Source organism: Schistocerca nitens, chromosome 2 (genome assembly GCF_023898315.1).
Source record: "Schistocerca nitens isolate TAMUIC-IGC-003100 chromosome 2, iqSchNite1.1, whole genome shotgun sequence".
NCBI lineage: Eukaryota > Metazoa > Arthropoda > Insecta > Orthoptera > Acrididae > Schistocerca > Schistocerca nitens.
Genome location: NC_064615.1, coordinates 195,490,494 through 195,511,455, shown reverse-complemented (window position 1 = coordinate 195,511,455; position 20,962 = coordinate 195,490,494). Strand labels below are relative to the sequence as shown.

The 20,962-nt window shown below is 45.8% G+C and overlaps 1 protein-coding gene across 1 annotated transcript in view; it reads left to right on the top strand.

Annotated features, from left to right (window-relative positions):
• Positions 1-3,082, top strand: part of LOC126234917 (juvenile hormone acid O-methyltransferase-like) — a 127,639-nt gene extending 124,557 nt beyond the window's left edge. Inside the window, exon 5 of the mRNA XM_049943657.1 lies at positions 2,871-3,082. Within this exon, the coding sequence (XP_049799614.1) occupies positions 2,871-3,082 (212 nt within the window). The remainder of the gene's footprint in view (positions 1-2,870) is intronic.
• Positions 3,083-20,962: the final 17,880 nt, after the last annotated feature.

Genomic DNA, 20,962 nt, shown 5'->3' with positions numbered 1-20,962 from the left:
TTTCTATTAAAAATATGTTATCCGAAAAACTTATATTTATTGGAGCCCAGTTATCAATGTCACTACGCACGTATGTAGCAGATCCATAGCTTTCATGGTGAATAGCTCCAGCAACGGTGTATCCACTTATGAGACCTCTTTTCATGAGATCTGCCTCGTGGATTACATGTGTTTCTTGGACCAGTATGACATGTATATTGTTATCCCGTGCTAGTCTTGAGAGGATACCACATTTAGTCTTACTTATACCCTCTATGTTAATTTGCAATACTCGGATTGATGGGCCGTATATATACGCACTACGAAAATTTCCTGTTGAAACACCTTGCACATGCACAACCTACGAAAGTTACATACCTGAAAAAACTACAAAGATCTTCATTTGTGTCTGTAGCTGACAAGTGACTTCAGAGTGTATAACTGAGTGTAGGTGACACTTGTACTTCTGGCTCTGCTCTCGGCTAGCGCTTCTATAAGGCCTTCATTCGTTTTTCTCCACTGTGCAATCTGCTCTATGCGGACGCAAAAGGCCAGTAGACACGCGTGAAAACAGGGGGTTTTGAAAAGCGTTGCGGCAGCCACATTCAACTGTCAATACTGTGCAACAGGCATAGGCGTCTGCAGAATGGCGGGAGGGGGGAGGGGTCGCAAGAGGCAGCACTTGCACCCTCCTGGAATCTGAATGGCAGACTCCTCATTCATGACAGGATTGATATGATTGTCTGTCATTTTACTAAAGCCCAGGTTCAGCAATGTGGAATACAACGGGTAATACGTAGCTTCAGCAAGCATAACGTAACTTGGGTTTGTTTGGTTGCCCAGCTTTCCAGCACAGTGAAACATACAGGCATTGTGTTACAAACTTTGCGATCTATTTGGCATGACCACACAACAACGTATTAGAGCGAGAGGACGAGAACAGTATTCTTTCGGTGCTAAGTTGTTGCGAGTCGGTTCTAACGGCCAAACCCAGGGCTGTTTTGGAATATTTCTCACATTCATCTCGACGAATGACGGCCATGGCCTACATTTTACCCCTACACCCCAAAAACATCGTTCAGCTACAAAAGCTACATTGTTTATTTGCAATACAGCAAATAAACAAAGCAATACAATTGCTTTACTATTGCGATACTTGGACTGCATACAGCCACAATACAATTAATTACAAAGAACACACACCATCTTCATATGAATACATAATAAGATACAGATTTTGTTCTACTTCAAATTTTTAGAAAGTTTGGGCAATTTATAATATGCATGACGCGTCAAAAAATGTATACACTCTTTGAACAATCATCGAAAATTTATTTCCAACCTACAAGTTTAAATTTCTGGGAAAAGTAAAGCTGTTATCGAATTTGAAAAATGAAATAATTTCTGGTCAAATTTTATGTTCCCAACGGCGACTAAAGAAAATGTTCAAAACGGTGGCCTTCACCATCAACACATATCTGAGTACGAGTCACGAGTGATTCAGTACTTACCATCAGAGTGTCCAGTGGGACTGCTGTGCACACCTCTTGGGTCTCATCCCAAAGTGTGTCCAAGTTACGTGGTTTACGGTGGTACAACACTCCTTTTACTGTGCCGCATCAGAAAAAATCGAGCAGCATAAGATCTGGAGAGTGAGCAGAAAATTTGGTTGGTTCAAATGGCTCTGAGCACTATGGGACTCAACATCTTAGGTCATAAGTCCCCTAGAACTTAGAACTACTTAAACCTAACTAACCTAAGGACATCACACACACCCATGCCCGAGGCAGGATTCGAACCTGCGACCGTAGCAGTCCCGCGGTTCCGGACTGCAGCGCCAGAACCGCACGGCCACCGCGGCCGGCAAATTTGATTGGTGCTGTGCGTTGTGCCCACTGGTCAGATACATTTTAATCCAGATAAGCTCACATATCTTGCTGATAATAAACCCTCTCATTACCTTACACTGCATGCATGGGAAGGAAAATGGAATCAGTCGAAATGGTAGGTACTTCAAAAAATTGTACTCGATGATCTGGGTCGCCATTTAATTGTTGCCAGCCTTGGAGTGTACACACGCAACTTTCCTTTCTTAAAAGTGCGCAGCATACTGCTCGTACTTACACCACTCTCAGGTGACCTTTGCCTTAAAGATTTGCTTGTGAGCGCTGAAACAGCACCGCAACTGAGGCTTCATCACTTGTAGCCATACCACGTCGCACTTTATGCAGTTCACGCACTGTCCTATGAACCTCAAAGGTGTCTTGTAGACGTGTAATTGTTAATCTCGATAATGGAAGAGTCCCATACTCCCTTTTCCGCTGTCTCTGAACAGTAGCAACGTTCTCAAAATCCCAGTACACTTGATGCCCTGCTTCTGCTCTTGAAAGTTTAAACGTACGTCCACCATGTTGGCGTTACTCTCTTGGCACTAACTGAGTTGCGCAGCTAGGTCGACTACATTGCTATCATCTGTCGAGGAAACGTAACATTACTATTTCTCAGAAATTTAACATTCTAGATAGGAAAATAAATTTTCTATGACACATCAAAGTGTGTATTCACTTTTCTGACACACTCTCTATCTACTACAGTGACACATTTAATGTGCTGTGTGCAATATTTGTCATTAACATAGTTCATTTAAGTAATATTTTTCAATAATGCTATAGTTTTAGTAAACGTATTTACAAGATTATAATATCTGGTGAATCTGTGTAGCAAAAAGTAGTAGCTTCTGAAGGGGAGAAGGAGAGGGGTGTGCAACGCGGAAGTTCTGCCTGGGACGCAGAATCTTCTCAGTACTGACCTGTTCCAACATCGTTTGTGCCCTTGACATGCTTTAACGCCTTGGATGTTTACGCCTTTCGCTGTTCTGGATGAAAAAAAAGTATCGTCATTTCTGTTTGTTGCAGAATTCCTCGTCTCGGTGAACCCATTCCTGAATAGATTACCGCTGGGAGAGAGAGACGATTTCATCGATGATATACTGCAGAGGATGTATAAATTGAATGGGATAATAAAAGAAGTAGACAGCAGCTCTGGAGAGAGCAAAATAATCTACTTCTATACTTCAATGAAGGCGCTGGCCAAAAAACTGTAGTCAATAGTATTTTAATTAATAAGAGCAATGACTTTAAAATTTCATTATTTTGCTATATCAGAATGTACCATCTTGCGTCTTGGTCATGTAGGCACATGTTCCAGACGCACTGTTTTACGGACAGAGGTGAATAAAGACTTGGTGTTATTAAGCTGGTATTTCCTTGTACATATCTGGCAAGACAGTTTCTTGAAATAACGTAGTGCAACATTCTGAAGCACGTCAGGTATATACTAAACAGAATACTGTGTTTTTTATTATGATTCTAAAGAAGACGATACGAAAATAAAAGCGTTCGATTAACGTCTAGTCACTACCTCTTGTGATATAACATCTCCAAGTCCCTGTCTCTGGGTTCCAAATGTAGAATGTTTAAAGTACAGAAAATGTAACGTAATTGCTGGCCATTGTCCCTCAATGACATTTTAGAAGGCCTTCAAATGTATACTCATCGTCGTACTAACCTAGATAGCATAATGAATCAACAAGTAACAAGTAATAGACAATGGTTTTTCAGAATATTTGACGAATTGCTAGCTTCATTTCTCTTTCACATTTCTCACTAGTACAACTGTACTATCCTCCGTTTTATTTGTGACGAACACATAGTGTCACATGAAACAAGTTACTTTGTAATTATAATTTTATGAATACATTTAATCTTTCTATTTTACTTTTTTATCCTTTACCATTTGTCTTAAATATGTTTTACTTTGCTTATATGTTGGCATGAAATACACCCTACATTAAATTTATATAAATATCTGTTGTTAGTGTAAAATAACTCTTGTTAAAAGGTAGTGGTTTACCGTCCTGTATTGGCGGCTTGCACCGCCACCACTCACCGCTAAGGGCCGCTACGTTCATTCTCTTGCTAGGTTTCTGCATGCGAATATAGCACCTTCGTGTCTTGTAAGTCGAAACAATTCTTTGTTACAGCACTCCAGTCATACTGCATTGTGGTAAGCATTCCTGAAAACAAAGTGAATTTTTGGTTCCAAATCATTGTGCCTGTATTAATACATTTCTGTATGTGCTCACATTTAAAATGTAAAAACGTGCTATTAATTTAGCGGGTCATCTGACAGTGGGCTACGCTGAAAACACGTTATGAAAATAAAGGAGTCCAATTAACATCTAGTGACTTACTTTTTGCGGCCTATCAGCTTTTATGGAATCATAATAATCATCGTTATAAAAGGTTGCACGTCTCACTCACGACTGTGTGGTCCCCATATACTACACACTGATCAGGCGAGTTAATTACATGCACTGTGGGTTGCACTTGTCAACACAGTAAAACAAACTATATGATATCGACGGTTTCACTCATTTGTACTCACATATGAACCACAATTTCGATTCACACATGTGCTATTAGGGGCATCAAGTAGCGAATTATACATTCTTAGAAACACATTTTTCAACTACAAAATGGGTATTTTACTGAGTAAACAACTTGACCACAATGCTTGATAAAAACGTGTGTGATATCTTACAATTTTAAACTTGTACCTAAGTAAATATGGATCATTTAAACTAAATAGTTCATGAAAGTAAACTTCTGATGAATCATTAGCCGAAGTTAACAATACATTTTCCTGTTATAGGACGGCAAAAGTGAGTTACGTGTGGGCATCCAGAGCAGTACATGATGATGATGTATGGTTTGTGGGGCGCTCAACTGCGCGGGTATCAGTGCCCGTACAAATTCCCAACCTCTGCTTAGTCCAATCTTGCCACTTTCTTGAATGATGATGAAATGATGAGGACAACACAAACACTCAGTCATCTCGAGGCAGGTGAAAATCCCTGACCCCGCCGGGAATCGAACCCGGGACCCCGTGCTCGGGAAGCGAGAACGCAACCGCGAGACCACGAGCTGCGGACCGGAGGAGTAGAGTTCATTGAACTAATGAACTCGAAAATTCAGAGAAGAGCCACGGAGGGCTTATTCATGAAAAATGGGGTACAGTTGTTTGGGAAAGCGGCCAGTAGACCGAAGTCTCAGGGATGGCATGAGAATGTGGACGACGACTGCGTTAGCAGGTCGGAGGTCTGCGAGCAAGAGAGCGAAGCAATCGCACCCCGTCCCCTGGCTCTGCGTATCCGGCGCGCCATGAGATTGTCTCGCACCCCCATTATACCCAAGGAATGCCCCGATGAGCAGTCATTAGCCTGCGAGCAACATCAGGTCAGCAACAGGCGCTGAAGCCGTGCTGTGAATGTACTGCATAGCGTCTCAATTCGAAGCAAAGGAGTCAAAGTTTCGGACAATTTTTTCTGAAATTTTCTGCACCTACGCTTTCCAAGCAGGTGGCTCCTCTGCACCTACTTCTCAAAACACCTCAGTAGAACTTCGCTGTGACAGACGGCATGGAAGAAACTCTATGAGAATTGTTCGCTACACTTCCAGCCAAATTACTGAATACCGAAGGTAGGTAAGTTTTATCGAGTGCAGTACCTCCGTTATTTAACGTACCAAATAAGCCACCACAAATGTTACTATAACTGAAGAGAAACCCAACGTCAAAAGCAACAAAGCTGTTTCACAACAGAGGAGAAAACAGTTCTGCATTTGCGGACCGAGACTCGAACTCGGGACCTTCGCCTTTCGCGGGCAAGTGCTCTACCATCTGAGCTACCCAAGCTGTGGCTAAGCCATGTCTCCGCAATATCCTTTCTTTCAGGAGTGCTAGTTCTGCTAGGTTCGCAGGAGAGCTTCTGTAAAGTTGGGAAGGTAGGAGACGAGGTACTGGCAGAAGTAAAGCTGTGAGGACGGGGCGTGAGTCGTGCTTGGGTAGCTCAGATGGTAGAGCACTTACCCGCGAAAGGCAAAGGTTCCGAGTTCGAGTCTCGGTCCGGCACACAGTTTTAATCTGCCAGGAAGTTTCATACGAGCGCACACTCCGCTGCACAGTGAAAATCTCATTCAGTTCTGCAGTTGTTTAACCTCCGAGCCATAAGCGGCAAGAATTTTCAGCACAGGTGTCTTTCGAAGAAAAAGTACAATTACATAAGTATTTGTGTATTAGAAACTCATTCAGTTCTGCAGTTGTTTAACCTCCGAGCCATAAGCGGCAAGAATTTTCTGCACAGGTGTCTTTCGAAGAAAAAGTACAATTACATAAGTATTTGTGTATTAGAAACTCGAGTGAAGTCTAAAAAAATTGCGAGTGATTAGGCTCCATACAAAACTGACGTGTCGAGAAACATTGGACAGCAGAAGAAATATATGATTCTCATGCATGAAGTACTGTGTTTATACTACTGATCGTCAGCAATATGCCATCAAACTTTCGGAAAAACTTAATCCATACAGTTCCGAAGATAGCAAGAGTTGACAAGTGCGAGAATTAACGCACAATCAGCTTAACAGCTCATACATCGAATTTGCTGATAAGAAAAATATACAGAACAATGGAAAAGAAAATTGAGAATCTGATGGATGACGATCAGTTTGGCTTTAGTAAAAGTAAAGGCACCAGAGAAGCAGGTCTGACGTTGAGGTTTTTAATTAAAGTAAAAATGAAGAAAAATCGAGACATATTCACTGGATTTATTGACCTGGAAAAAGCGTTCGACAATGTAAAACGGTGTAAGATGTTCGAAGTTCTTGGGTAAGCTATAGAGAAAGACGGGCAGTACACAGTATGTACAAGAACCTAGAAGGAACGACAAGAGTGGAAGACCAACAACGTAATGCTCCGATCAAAAAGGGTGGAAGACAGGATGTAGTCTTTCGCCCCTAGTGTTCAATCTATACATCGAAGAAGAAGTGAGGGGAAGGCACAAAAGTGCGATTAAAATTCAAGATGAAAGAATATCAATGATAAGATTCATTGATGACATTGCTATCTTCAGTGACAGTGAGGAAGAATTAAAGAATGTGTTGTATGAAATGAACAGTCTAATGAGTACAGAATAGGGACTTAGAGTAAATCGAAGTCAGACGAAAACAATTAGAAGTGGCGGAATGGAAACAGCAAAAAACTTAACTTCAGAAATAGAAATTACGAATTGACGAAATTAAGGAATTCTGCTACGTAGATAGCAAAATAACCCATGACGGACGGAGCAAGACCGACATATAAAGCAAACTAGTTCTGGCAAACAGGGAATTCCTGGCGAAAAGAAGTCTGTTAGTGTGAAACATAGCTGTTAATTTGAGGACGTGCTTTTGGAGCACAGCATTTTGTGACAGTGAAACACGGACAATGGGAAAACCGGAAAAGAAGAGAATCGAAGCCTTGGAAATTTGGTGCTGCAGAAGAGGATTAGGCGACTGATAACATAAAGAATGAGGAACTTCTACCGAGAATCGGCGAGGAAAGGAATATACATAAAACAATGACAAGAAGAAGAACAGGATGATAGGGCATCTGTTAAGACATCGGGGAATAACTCCCATTGTGCTAGAGAGTGGTGCAGAGGGTAAAAACTGTAGAGGAAGATGGAGATTGGAATACATCCAGCAAATAATTGAGGACGTAGGCTGTGACTGCCACTGAGAGATGAAGGAATTCGTGGCGGGCCGCGTGAAACCAGTCAGAAGATGGATAACTCAAAAAAAAAAAAAAAAAAAAAAACTGAACTATGAGTCGAACTATGACATAATTTTCAAGGTACTGTACATTCAGTGGCATACATGGTTACTGTCTGTGGAATACAAAGAATTAAATTAATAAATTAAAACGTCACGAATGATGCGGCACTTTTTGACGCATCTCAGTATTGGACATCATATCTCAAGAAGTATGTGTCGTACAATCATATATTTTTGCTGCTACAGTCAAAGGTATATGTGAATACTGCCTGCAAAATGTATCGCGAACACTGTTACAAGTAAAGAAGTATCAAATTAAAACTTCGTGCTACGTGCGGCAATTTTATTGCGTGGAGAGAGAAAGTGTTGTAAACGATACATTTTTTTGCTTTCATCGCTTTGTGGGAGTTGCCAGCGAGAAAAGTTTCGTCAATGTTTGTAATTATGTTTAAAGTTCAGCGTACGTCACTGAGTCCGCGATATTCGGCTATTTTTACGTTTATTTCACGATCATTCATGCCTCTTGATAATCTACTGACGCTTGGAATGCAAAAATAGAGTAACTGTTTCCTTAATTAGGTGGAAATATAACTAAAAACAAACACTAATATTATCGCTGGCTTGTTCGCCGCTGTTGGGCGCTAGTATCGTGTCACCCGTGAGACGTTAACAACTTTCATAGCAGTGAGCGTCGCTATTGTTTACATGCGTATTAGACTGTAATAACAGCGTCCCCGTGCTCTCAACATACGCATTGCACAGGAAATGCTGGAAAACCAGCGACGTACATAAAATACTGGCCATTAAAATTGCTACACCAAGCAGAAATGCACATGATACACGGGTATTCATTGGACAAATATATTACATTAGAACTGACATGTGATTACCCAATTTCGGTGCATAGATCCTGAGAAATCAATACCCAGAACAACCACCTCTGGCCGTAATAGTGGCCTTGATACGCCTGGGCATTGAGTCAAATAGAGCTTGGATGGCGGGTACAGGTACAGCTGCCCATGCAGCTTCAACACGATACCACAGTTCATCAAGAGTAGTGACTGGCGTATTGTGACGAGCCAGTTGCTCGGCCGCCATTGACCAGACGTTTTCAGTTGGTGAGAGATCTGGAGAATGTGCTGGCCAGGGCAGCAGTCGAACATTTTCTGTATCCAGGAAGGCCCGTACAGGACCTGCAACATGCGGTCGTGCATTATCCTGCTGAAATGTAGGGTTTCGCAGGGATCGAATGAAGGGTATAGCCACGGGTCGTAACACATCTGAAATATAACGTCCACTGTTCAAAGTGCCGTCAATGCGAACAAGAGGTGACCGAGACGTGCAACCAATGGCACCCCATACCATCACGCCGGGTGATACGCCAGTATGGCGATGACGAATACACGCTTCCAATGTGCGTTCACCGCGATGTCGCCAAAGACGGATGCGACCATCATGATGCTGTAAACAGAACCTGGATTTCTCCGAAAAAATGACGTTTTGCCATTCGTGCACCCAGGTTCGTCGTTGAGTACACCATTGCGGGCGCTCATGTATGTGATGCAGCGTCAAGGGTAACCGCAGCGATGGTCTTCGAGCAGATAGTCCATGCTGCTGCAAACGTCGTCGAACTGTTCGTGCAGATGGTTGTTGTCTTGCAGACGTCCCCATCTGTTTGACTCACGGATCGAGACGTGGCTACATGATCCGTTACAGCCATGCGGATAAGATGCCTGTCATCTCGACTGCTAGTGATACGAGGCCGTTCGGATCCAGCACGGCGTTCCGTATTATCCTCCTGAACCCACAGATTGCATATTCTGCTAACAGTCATTGGATCTCGACGCGAGCAGCAATGTTGCGATACGATAAACCGCAATCGCGATAGGCTACAATCCGACCTTTATCAGAGTCGGAAACGTGATGGTACGCATTTCGCCTCCTTACACGAGACACAACAACGTTTCACCAGGCAACGCCGGTCAATTGCTGTATGTGTATGAGAAATCGGTTGGAAACTTTCCTCATGTCAGCACGTTGTAGGTGTCTCCACCGGCGCCAACCTTGCGTGAATGCTCTGAAAAGCTAATCATTTGCATATCACAGCATCTTCTTCCTGTCGGTTAAATTTCGCGTCTGTAGCACGTCATCTTCGTGGTGTAGCAGTTTTAATGGCCAGTAGTGTAGTAGAGGTTGGAACGACAGCGATATTCGGCTCTTTTTACTTTTTATTTCACAATCATTCATACCTCTTGATAATCTACTGACGCTTGGAACGCAAAAATAGAATAACTATTTCTTTATTTAGGCGGAAATATGATTAAAAACAAACATTAATGTTACAGCTGGCTTACTCGCCGCTGTTGTGCGCTGCTGTTTTACAACTTTCACAGCAGTGAGCGTCGCGATTGTCTACACGCGTATTAGACTGTAATAAGCGTTCCCGTGCTATCAAGTTATGCATTGCACAGGAAATGCTGGAAAACCAGCGACGTACATAGCTTACGTGTCGACTTCGCCGACACCACTATCGACATCAATATCTTTAGAAGTTTATCTCTCATTACACAGGGTGAACTATCAAAAACTCTGCCGGCTGGGGTGGCAAAGCGGTTTTAGGCGCTACAGTCTGGAACCGCGCGACCGCTACGGTCGCAGGTTCGAATCCTGCCTTGGGCATGAATGTGTGTGATGTCCTTAGGTTAGTTAGGTTTAAGTAGTTCTAAGTTCTAGGAGACTGCTGACCGCAGAAGGTAAGTCCCATAGTGCTCAGAGCCATTTGAACATCAAAAATTCAAACACCTTTTACTTTGCGCGCGTTTCAGTACATGGAAACGAAGTTTCCAGCTAAAGCCTAGAAGGGAGGGAACGCGTAATTTTGTCGTACGGATGATACTCTAAGGTCCTGTACGCTTATTAGCCGCCACACACGGAGGAGGAAAGTTGTCTCAGGGTCTCAGAGGCCGGGCAACATACGTGCGCGTGGTGAATCACAAGTGCGAGAGTGGAGATGGTGCTACCGAGCAGCCAGTAGAGGCTGGAATGCAGCAGGAGTGGCGTGGTGACCTTTCAGCAGAGCGCCGCTTTCTACGCACCCAGAAGGCCATCCTCCCGCACTTCTCCAGCTGAGACTCCCGGTAGGCGTCGCGCAGGCGTCTCCCAGTAAACGGATGGCCAGCGGCTGAAGTTACAGCACCGCCAGCTCTCCGCGTCTGCCAGCCTTCCCTCATCAGCGCCAGCTTGCCGTGCCCGCACCCAGGTGGCGCTCTGCTTCGCACACTTGACAACCACTCGGCTGGAACAGGCGTCAGATCTTTAAGAGAGGAAGTACATTCTGTCTCCGCCATGTCAAACTGACCGTTTCATTCGTAATCTCCTTGGGAGGTATAACTAGAGGGAAGCAATATATTCGATACCTCATCCAGAAACGCATCCTCTCGAAACCTGGACAGCAAGCTACACCGCGATGCAGAGCGCCTCTCTTGCAGAGTCTGCCAGTTGAGTTTGCTAATCATCTCCGCAACGCTATCACGCCCACCAAATAACCCTGTGACGAAACGCGCCGCTCTTCTTTGGATCTTCTCTACCTCCTCTGTCAACCCGACCTGGTACGGGTCCCACACTGATGAGCAATACTCAAGTATAGGTCGAACGAGTGTTTTGTAAGCCACCTCCTTTGTTGATGGACTACATATTCTAAGGACTCTCCCAATGAATCTCAACCTGGCACCCGCCTTACCAACAATTAATTTTATATGATCATTCCACTTCAATTCGTTCCGTACGCATACTCCCAGATATTTTACAGAAGTAACTTCTACCAGTGTTTGTTCCGCTATCATATAATCATACAATAAAGGATCCTTCTTTCTATGTATTCACAATACATTACATTTGTCTATGTTAAGGGTCAGTTGCCACTCCCTGCACCAAGTGCCTATCCGCTGCAGATCTTCCTACATTTCGCTGCAATTTTCTAATGCTGCAACTTCTCTGTATACTACAGCATCATCCGCGAAAAGCCGCATAGAACTTCCGACACTATCTACTAGGTCGTTTATACAGGGTGAAAAGTATTTAAACGACAAACTCTGGGAGGTCGTAGGGAACATCAAAACAAATATTTTTCCCTAATGTCATTTTTTCCTATGAGGAGTATTTAAACCGGAAGAGAAAGATTTCTCTGGCGACAAATTAATTAAACCAACAAACAAGTCCAGAGGGGACATATCTGGGGATCGAGCAGGCCATGGTACAGGACCACCTCTGCTAATCCACGTTTCTGGGAACCGTTGGTCCAGGAATCGACGCACACGACGACTGAAATGTGCTGGCGCCCCGTCATGTTGGAACCACATGCGTTATCTTGTAGGGAGCGGGACGTTTTCCAGCAATTCTGTCAATGCTCTGGCGAGAAAATTGTAATAGTGCCTGCCATTTAATGGCCTAGGTAGCAGATGCGGCCCAATTAAACGGTCCCCAACAACACCGACCCACACATTAACGACGAACCGCACTTGATGAGCGCTAGTAAGTGTAGCATGTGGGTTACCCTCACTCCAAACATGCGAATTGTGCATGTTGAAGACTCCATCACGCCTGAACGTTGCTTCATCGGTAAACAGCACAGAGGATGGAAATGTAGGATGCATTTCACAGTGACCCAGGTGCCACCGCGATAACTGTGCTCTGGGTGGATAATCAACTGGTTCCCGGTTGAGGACACGCTGTAAGTGAAATGGACGTAACAATTGCTCTCGAAGGACTGTTCTTACATTCGTCTGATTCGTCCCCATGTTACGTGCAATTGCACGAGTGCTGATTGAAGGATCCCGCTCCACGTGCTGCAAGACAGCTTCCTAAAATTGCAGCGTTCTTACCGTGCGACGGCGTCCCTGTCCAGGTAATCTGCTAAATGACCCGGTCTCACGCAGACGTTGGTACACAGCAGCAAAGGTCGCATGATGCGGGATACGACGATTAGGATATTGTTGTTGATAAAACCGCTGTGCAGCTCGTCCGTTGTGGTGCGCTACGTAGTACGCACCAAGCATGTCAGTGTACTCACTCCAGGTGTATCGCTCCATTAGTAAACAGAGACCATGCACTACTACACTGGTGGACAGCAGTTGCCTACAACTGAAGAGCGAAATATGCCCTCTAACAGCTGAAGATCGTAATACGGCCTCTAACTACTGAAGAGCGTAATGCGGCCTCCACCGGTTTAAATAATCCTCATAGGAAAATATTACATCAGGGAAAAATATTTGTTTTGATGTCTCCTACAACCTCCCAGAGTTTGTCGGTTTAAATACTTTTCACCCTGTATATATTGTGTAAAGTAATGGTCCCATAACACTCCCCTGTGCCACGCCAGAGGTTACTTTAATGTCTGTAGACGTCTCCCCATTGAGAACAACACGCTGTGTTCTGTTTGCTAAAAACTCTTCAATCCAGCCACACAGCTGGTCTGATATTCTGTAGGCTCTTACTTTGTTTATCAGGCGACAGTGCGGAACTGTATCGAACGCCTTCCGGAAGTCAAGGAAAATGGCATCTGCCTGGGAGCCTGTATCTAATATTTTCTGGGTCTCATGAACAAATAAAGCGAGTTGGGTCTCACACGATCGCTGTTTCCGGAATCCATGTTGATTCCTACAGAGTAGATTCTGGGTTTCCAGAAATGACATGATACTCGAGCAAAAAACATGTTCTAAAATTCTATAACAGATTGATGTCAGAGATATAGGCCTATAGTTTCTCGTATCTGCTCGACGACCCTTCTTGAAAACTGGGACTACCTGTGCTCTTTTTCAATCATTTGGAACCTTCCGTTCCTCTAGAGACTTGCGGTACACGGTTGTTAGAAGGGGGGCAAGTTCTTTCGCGTACTCTGCGTAGAATCGAATTGGTATCCCGTCAGGTCCAATGGACTTTCCTCTGTTGAGTGATTTCAGTTGCTTTTCTATTCCTTGGACACTTATTTCGATGTCAGCCATTTTTTCGTTTGTGCGAGCATTTAGAGAAGGAACTGCAGTGGGGTCTTCCTCTGTGAAACAGCTTTGGAAAAAGGTGTTTGGTATTTCAGCTTTACGCGTGTCATCCTCTGTTTCAATGCCCTTATCATCCCAGAGTGTCTGGATATGCTGTTTCGATCCACTGACTGATTTAACGTAAGACCAGAACTTCCTAGGATTTTCTGTCAAGTCGGTACATAGAATTTTACTTTCGAATTCACTGAACGCTTCACGCATAGCCCTCCTTACGCTAACTTGGACATCGTTTAGCTTCTGTTTGTCTGAGAGGTTTTGGCTGCGTTTAAATTTGCAGTGAAGCTCTCTTTGCATTCGCAGTAGTTTCCTAACTTTGTTGTTGAACCACGGTGGGTTTTTCCCGTCCCTCACAGTTTTACTCGGCGCGTACCTGTCTAAAACGCATTTTATGATTGCCTTGTATTTTTTCCATAAACACTCAACACTGTAGTGTCGGAACAGAAATTTTTCAGCGGATATTTTCTCAAGATGTATTTACAGAAGAACACTGACATTTTCTCACCTACATTTACATTCTCTGCTAAGAAGTTGACATTTTTGCGAATACTTTTCTTTTTGAGTCATCAGACTAATTGATGCGGCCTGCTAGGAATTCCTCTTCTTTTGTAGTCTTTTCATTTCAGAGTAGCAGTTGCAACCTATATCCTCAATTATTTGCTCGATGTATTCCCGTCTCTACCTTCCTCTGCAGTTTTTACCCTCTACAACTCTCCTCTAGTACCATAGAAGTCATTTCCTGATGTCTTAACAGATGTCCTACCGTCATGTCCCTTCTTCTTGTTAATGTTTTCCACATATTCCTCTCCTCGGCGATTACTCGGAGAGCCTCTTCATTTCTTACCTCATCACTCCCCACCTACTTTTCAATATTCTTCTGTAGCACCACATCTCAAATGCTTCGATTCTCTTCTGTTCCAGTTTTCCCACAGTCCATGTTTCACTACCATACAACGCTGTATTTCAGACGTACATTCTCATAAATTTCTTCCTCAAATTAAGGCCTACGTTTGATACTACACTCATGCTCATAAATTAAGGGTAATTGCAGAATGTGGTTCCACACAACGTGGCACTACACAAAACTGGCGCTAATAGCTTATGCACATAGGGAACACACACGACACAGATCCGTCAGTCCACGGTATTGGTGATAGGTTGAGAAAACCGTCCCGAAAGACTTGTGCTACAAAACGCCACTGTTTCCTGCGCATGTACCCCGACATCGATATGTGATATGATCACCATGCACACGTACACAGGCCGCACAACGGTTGATTAATTCAAATTATATATAATTAATACATTGTTTTCGTGCCCTATAAACCATAAACAGTAAAATGAGTTTTTTATCTAAATTCTGCAAGCGTTCGCTCTGACAAAAATAAATAAACAAATGGTCACGTTGTTCATACCGCGGCTTGCTCAGCCTGCACTCTACCGCCACGACGACGACCGTTACAAGGTCTTACGGCATTCCTGTCACTTGACACGCCCCACTTCTCCATACGCTGCGGCCTTGCAGATGTGTCTCCAACACAGCACCCATATAGGATTCAGTTACTCACAAGGGAACCTCCCCATCGCACCCCCCTCAGATTTAGTTATAAGTTGGCACAGTGGATAGGCCTTGATAAACTGAACACAGATCAATTGAGAAAACAGGAAGAAGTTGTGTGGAACTGTGAAAAAATAAGCAAAATATACAAACTGAGTAGTTCATGGAAAGATAGGCGACATCAAGGACTCTACGAACACACGAGCGCCATGGTCACGTGGTAACGTGAGCAGCTGCGGAACGAGAGGTCCTTGGTTCAAATCCTCCATCGAGTAAAAAGTTTAATTTTTTTATTTTCAGTTTATGTGACAAACCATTGTGTTTTCATCACAAGAAAACCTAAATCGGGCAAGGTAGAAGAATCTTTTTATCCATTCGCCAAGTGTACAAGTTAGGTGGGTCGACAACATATTCCTGTCATGTGACGCACATGCCGTTACCAGTGTCGTAGAGAATATATCAGATGTGTTTTCCTGTGGAGGAATCGGTTGATCTATGACCTTCGGTTCCCATTGGAGAGGCACGTCCTTTCGTCTACTAATCGCACGGTTTTGCGATGCGGTTGCAAAACACAGACACTAAACTTATTACAGTGAACAGAGACGTCAATGAACGAACGGACAGATAATAACGATGTAAAAATAAAGAAAGTAAAATTCTCACTGGAGGGAAGACTTGAACCAAGGACCTTTCGTTTTGCAGCTGCTCACGCTACCACGAGACCACGGTGCTCCTGACCTCATATTGTCCATGATGTTGCCTATGTGGCCCATGGACTACTCAGTTTGTATATTTTGCTTATTTTTTCACAGTTCCACGCAACTTCTTCCTGTTTTCTCAATTGATCTGTGTTCAGTTTATCAAGGCCTATCCACTGTGCCAACTTATAACTAAATCTGAGGGGGGTGCGATGGGGAGGTTCCCTTGTCAGTAATGTACAGCGTAGTTATAATTAAACCTTGTCTACTTGACGCACTGTAGACGGAAAACTATTTGTCGTATTGGTACCCAAGTTCATAGGAATGATGTTCAGACTGTGTGCTGCACGATTTGCAGTGTTACTAGCGTTAGTGTCACGACCTGCATTTAGGCGCCAGTACTGGTACGGCAACACAGTGCTGAAACACAAGCATCATTGTGGATTACAGTTGCAGACAGCAACTTGGGTCTGGACAAGATGAGCAGGGCTTTACTCGTAAAGCTGTTTTATCAAAACAACAACAATAGTGCTGCTACTATCCGCGAGCATCGACGCATTAAAACAATATGAGAGGTTCTCTTTCTGTACTCGGTTGAAGAACATGATTCGGAAGTTCGAATTAACTGGTGATTTCGGAATTGCCCTCACAGAAGCCAACGGCCAATTGTGCCTCAGATTGTTGAGGAAATTACTGGTGCCATGGCTGAGAATGCTGGACGCAATGTGCGCGAGCTGTGTCACGACAGCTGAACATTCCAGGGTCCACAGTTCGAAAACCCTAGTGTGGCTCTAGGCGGCTGTGGATGCAGGTGGTTGTGACACTGAGTAATTTTCGTAACTTGGAACGCAAACGTGGTACGCAGTTGACGAATGTTACCCTCTCATGTGGAAATTATAAAGTGTTTCTATCAATGGTTTATTTGTTATTTCTCTTCGGCATGTCTTTACAAACTGCTGTGACCGCCCATTTTAGACATCGTAGCGCCTACTGCATTGGCATACCACTTTACGTACTACCAATACGGGATGCCTGCATCACAAGGCGTATATTCACCAGGAAAATCTACGTCTTCTGTGTTGTCAACACAAATATTTACCGGCGGCCACAGCACAACACAATACAATACAACTCCAGGTCTCCACCAATAGCCGCCAGGGACCGCTATCCGTTCGCAGAGCCTACAGAACAGCTTCACCAGATGTCGCAGCTTGCACAGGAACTACTTTGATACGCCAGGCACGTGACCGCAAATAGTTCTGGCAGATACATCCGCCAGACGGGCTTTATAGGGCGGCTCACTGCCTCCCAAGGGGTCTTCAGCAAGGTCCTGGAATCTATCCTCACCCGACGCATCCACCAGCATCTCCGCCAGCACCGCCTCCTTCCCGTAACCCAGTGTGGCTTTCGGCCGTCCTTCTCTTCCGACGATCTTCTCCTTCACCTCACTCATCTCCTTTCCGAACAGCTCAATTCCCGTCGCTCCGCAATCTTCCTCTCTCTTGACCTCGAACGCGCTTATGACCGCGTATGGCATTCCGGTCTCCTCCTCAAGCTCCAAACCTTCGCCCTTCCCATTAACTACGTCCGTCTGATCGGCTCCTTTCTCTCCCGCCGTCCTTCCTATGTCACCATCCATCACACAGATTCCTACACCTTTTTCCCCTCCGCCGGTGTGCCCCAAGGCTCCGTCCTCTCCCCCCTTCTGTACCTTTTGTACACGGCGGACATGCCGCCGCCGTCACCCCCCGTCCGCCTTCTCCAGTTTGCCGATGACACCGCCTTCCTTGCCCTTGCCCCCACCCTGCAGCGCTCCCAATACCTTCTCCAATCCCATCTTGACCGGTTCACCGCTTGGTGCAACCAGTGGTTGCTCAAGGTCAATCCCTCCAAAACCCAGGCGATCATTGTAGGCAAAACCACCCCTTCCTTCCGCCACCTTGATTTCTACATCACCGTCTATGGCCATCCCATCGCCCTCGCTCCCACCCTTAAGTACCTTGGCGTCACCCTCGACCGTCGCCTCTTCTGGACGCCCCATCTCCAGACAATCCAAGCCAAGGCACGTTCCCGACTCCGTCTCCTCAAGCTCCTTTCCGGCCGTACGTGGGGTCTGGACCCCTCCACCATCCTCCACACCTATAAGTCCCTCATCCGCCCTATCCTTTGTTATGCCCATCCAGCTTGGATCTCCGCCCCCCCTACCTTTTACAAATCCCTCCAAATCCTTGAACGTCATGCTCTCCGCCTCGCCTATCGCATCCGTCTCCCCTCCCCCACGCGGATCCTGTATGATCTCATCCCCTTCCCCCACCTCCTCCTTTTCCTTGAAAGGATACGGATCCTGTACACCTCCCATAAACTCGACCCCCCTCACCCGCTCGTCTCCCCGATCCTCTCCCACCCCCGCCCGCTGCCGCGCCTGTATTCCCACGTCCCGCCCGGTCTCCATCTCTCCACCCTCCTTACGCTCTCCCAAGGTGGCTTCCGCCAGCTCCCCCTCCCTGATGATGCCCTCCTCCCCTCCATCTACCCCTCCTACCAATCCTGTATGATCTCATCCCCTTCCCCCACCTCCTCCTTTTCCTTGAAAGGATACGGATCCTGTACACCTCCCGTAAACTCGACCCCCCTCACCCGCTCGTCTCCCCGATCCTCTCCCACCCCCGCCCGCTGCCGCGCCTGTATTCCCACGTCCCGCCCGGTCTCCATCTCTCCACCCGCCTTACGCTCTCCCAAGGTGGCTTCCGCCAGCTCCCCCTCCCTGATGATGCCCTCCTCCCCTCCATCTACCCCTCCTACCAACTTTGATCCTCCCGCCCTCCTCCTGTGCTTGCTCCTCTGGGCACCCTCCTCTCCCTCCCTCCTCCTTTTCTCCCCCCTCCTCCCCCGGGCCTCCCCTCCCTTGTCCCTCTCCTCCTGCCCCCGTCTCCTCCGCCATTGGCATCCTTTTTCTCCCCTCTCCCCCACCTCACCCCTGTTCCCCTCTTGGCAGGTCCCCGGACTCGCACACGCTAAGTGGACATTCGCGCGCCGGAGATCACCGCCATCAGTGTTTCGTGTGTGCCGTCGTGTTTGGTGTTCAGTGTTCCCCGTCACACTCCCTCGTTCACCAGTGCCATCGTCATCTTCAGTGTTTGTGCATCGTCTCATCAGTTAGCAGTGTGGATTATCGACGAGTGTGAACGGCTCCGTGTTTGTCTCTCTGTGTCTCCTGTTTTATTGCCCATCATTCTGTAACTTATGTGTCTTCTCCTGTTTTGCTGCTTGTATATTCTATGGCTGAAGAGCAGCGTAGTGTGCTGCTGACAGCCTGCCTGTTGTATGGGCTTTAAAATAACAGTAAAGTAAAAAAAAAAAAAAAAACTCCCAAGGGCACAACGACTCACTAGGCACTGCATCACAAACGACACCCTGGGGCCAGAGTGGTTCGGCTTCAGGAATCACCACTCGATAACACAACAACTCCTCCGCGTCGTTGAAAACGCAACACACGAATACAACACAAACAAAGCGACTGGGGCGGTGTTCCTGGACATCGAAAAGGCCTTCCATCGTCTGTGGCACAATGGCCTCGTACGCAAACTCAGCGACGCAGGGTTCCCCGACGGGCTCGTACGTCTCATACACTCATATCTCACGGACACGAGCTTCAACACCGACGTGCAGAGCAAAAAATCGACAAGACATGGTATCCAGACAGGAGTACCCCAAGGAAGCATCTTAGGGCCCTTACTGTTTAACCTCTACATTAACGACCTCCCAGCTACATGTAACACGACGGTGGCAATCTACGAGGACGACACTGCCATCCTTGCGTAAGATTGGAAGCCGTCTGACATTAACTCACGACTACAGACTGCACTCAGAGCGGCAGAGACTTGGCTGGTGAAATGGCGTGCTAGAGTAAACGTCGACAAGTGCGAAGCCGTTTTGTTCACTAGAAGACCGAAACTGTTGCTCAAACATCAACACTGCAACTCAATAGCACTAAATGCACGCCCAATACGTTTCCGTGAGAAGGTCAAATACCTCGTTGTCTGGCTGGACCGGAAACTACTCTGGGGGGGACCACATTGAACACGTGACCAACAAAGCAAACGCGAGGCTCAAACAACTCTACCCTATGCTTAACAGGCGTAGCACACTGAATAGGAGGGTGTCCAGGTCCATGTACATGACACTTATTCGACCCCTGATGACGTACGCAGCCCCTGTCTGGGGATTCGCTGCGCCCGCACGCCTGCGTCGTCTGCAGCTCATACAGAACAAAGTACTCAGAATCATAAGCAACGCTCCACGCTACACACGCACCGCGCATCTTCACCGGGAACGTCGGCTAGATACCATCTTGCAGGTATTCCAAAAACTCCCCACACGACTGTACTGTAACACGAGACCCTCGCTTAACCCGTTTATCCTTTCTCTCGGAAACTACGACCTCAACCATAGATGGAAGCATAATAGACCAAAGACATTATTAGCAAGAAACTAAACATCTATGGTCTATAGCAAGTACTGGCGAGCCCCTGCAACACAGCTACTACTGGCAACCCCAGATCTCGACCCGCCGAAAACCAGGCAATCGCAGGGAAACCGTACTGCACACAGCACGCAAACCAGCCACTCACACCCCCTACACTGTGAGATGATCTATGACCGATCGCCCACTAATGTATGACGACCTTGAATTTTACAGGGACGCAGCAGCTGCAGCAAGCCCTACAACGAGCTTCCGCAACGACAAAAGTAACGATGCACGATACCTCGCACTAACATAACCACACCTTGCGTGTACTGTCGTAGCTAGCAAGCCGCTACTGCCCTTACTACCCGTCCTACTGTCACAGAGGTTTTTGCCCTTGGCGCTTGCCTTGGCACTTTTTTCCCTCTGCCCCTACAAACCGCTACCCTTCGATCGCTTTCGTCCACTTTCTGTCTCCTGATGGACCATATCAATGGGTAATCCTACTCAGACGCACGGATAACATCACAGCCCACATCCTGTGACTCACGATTTGAAAACTA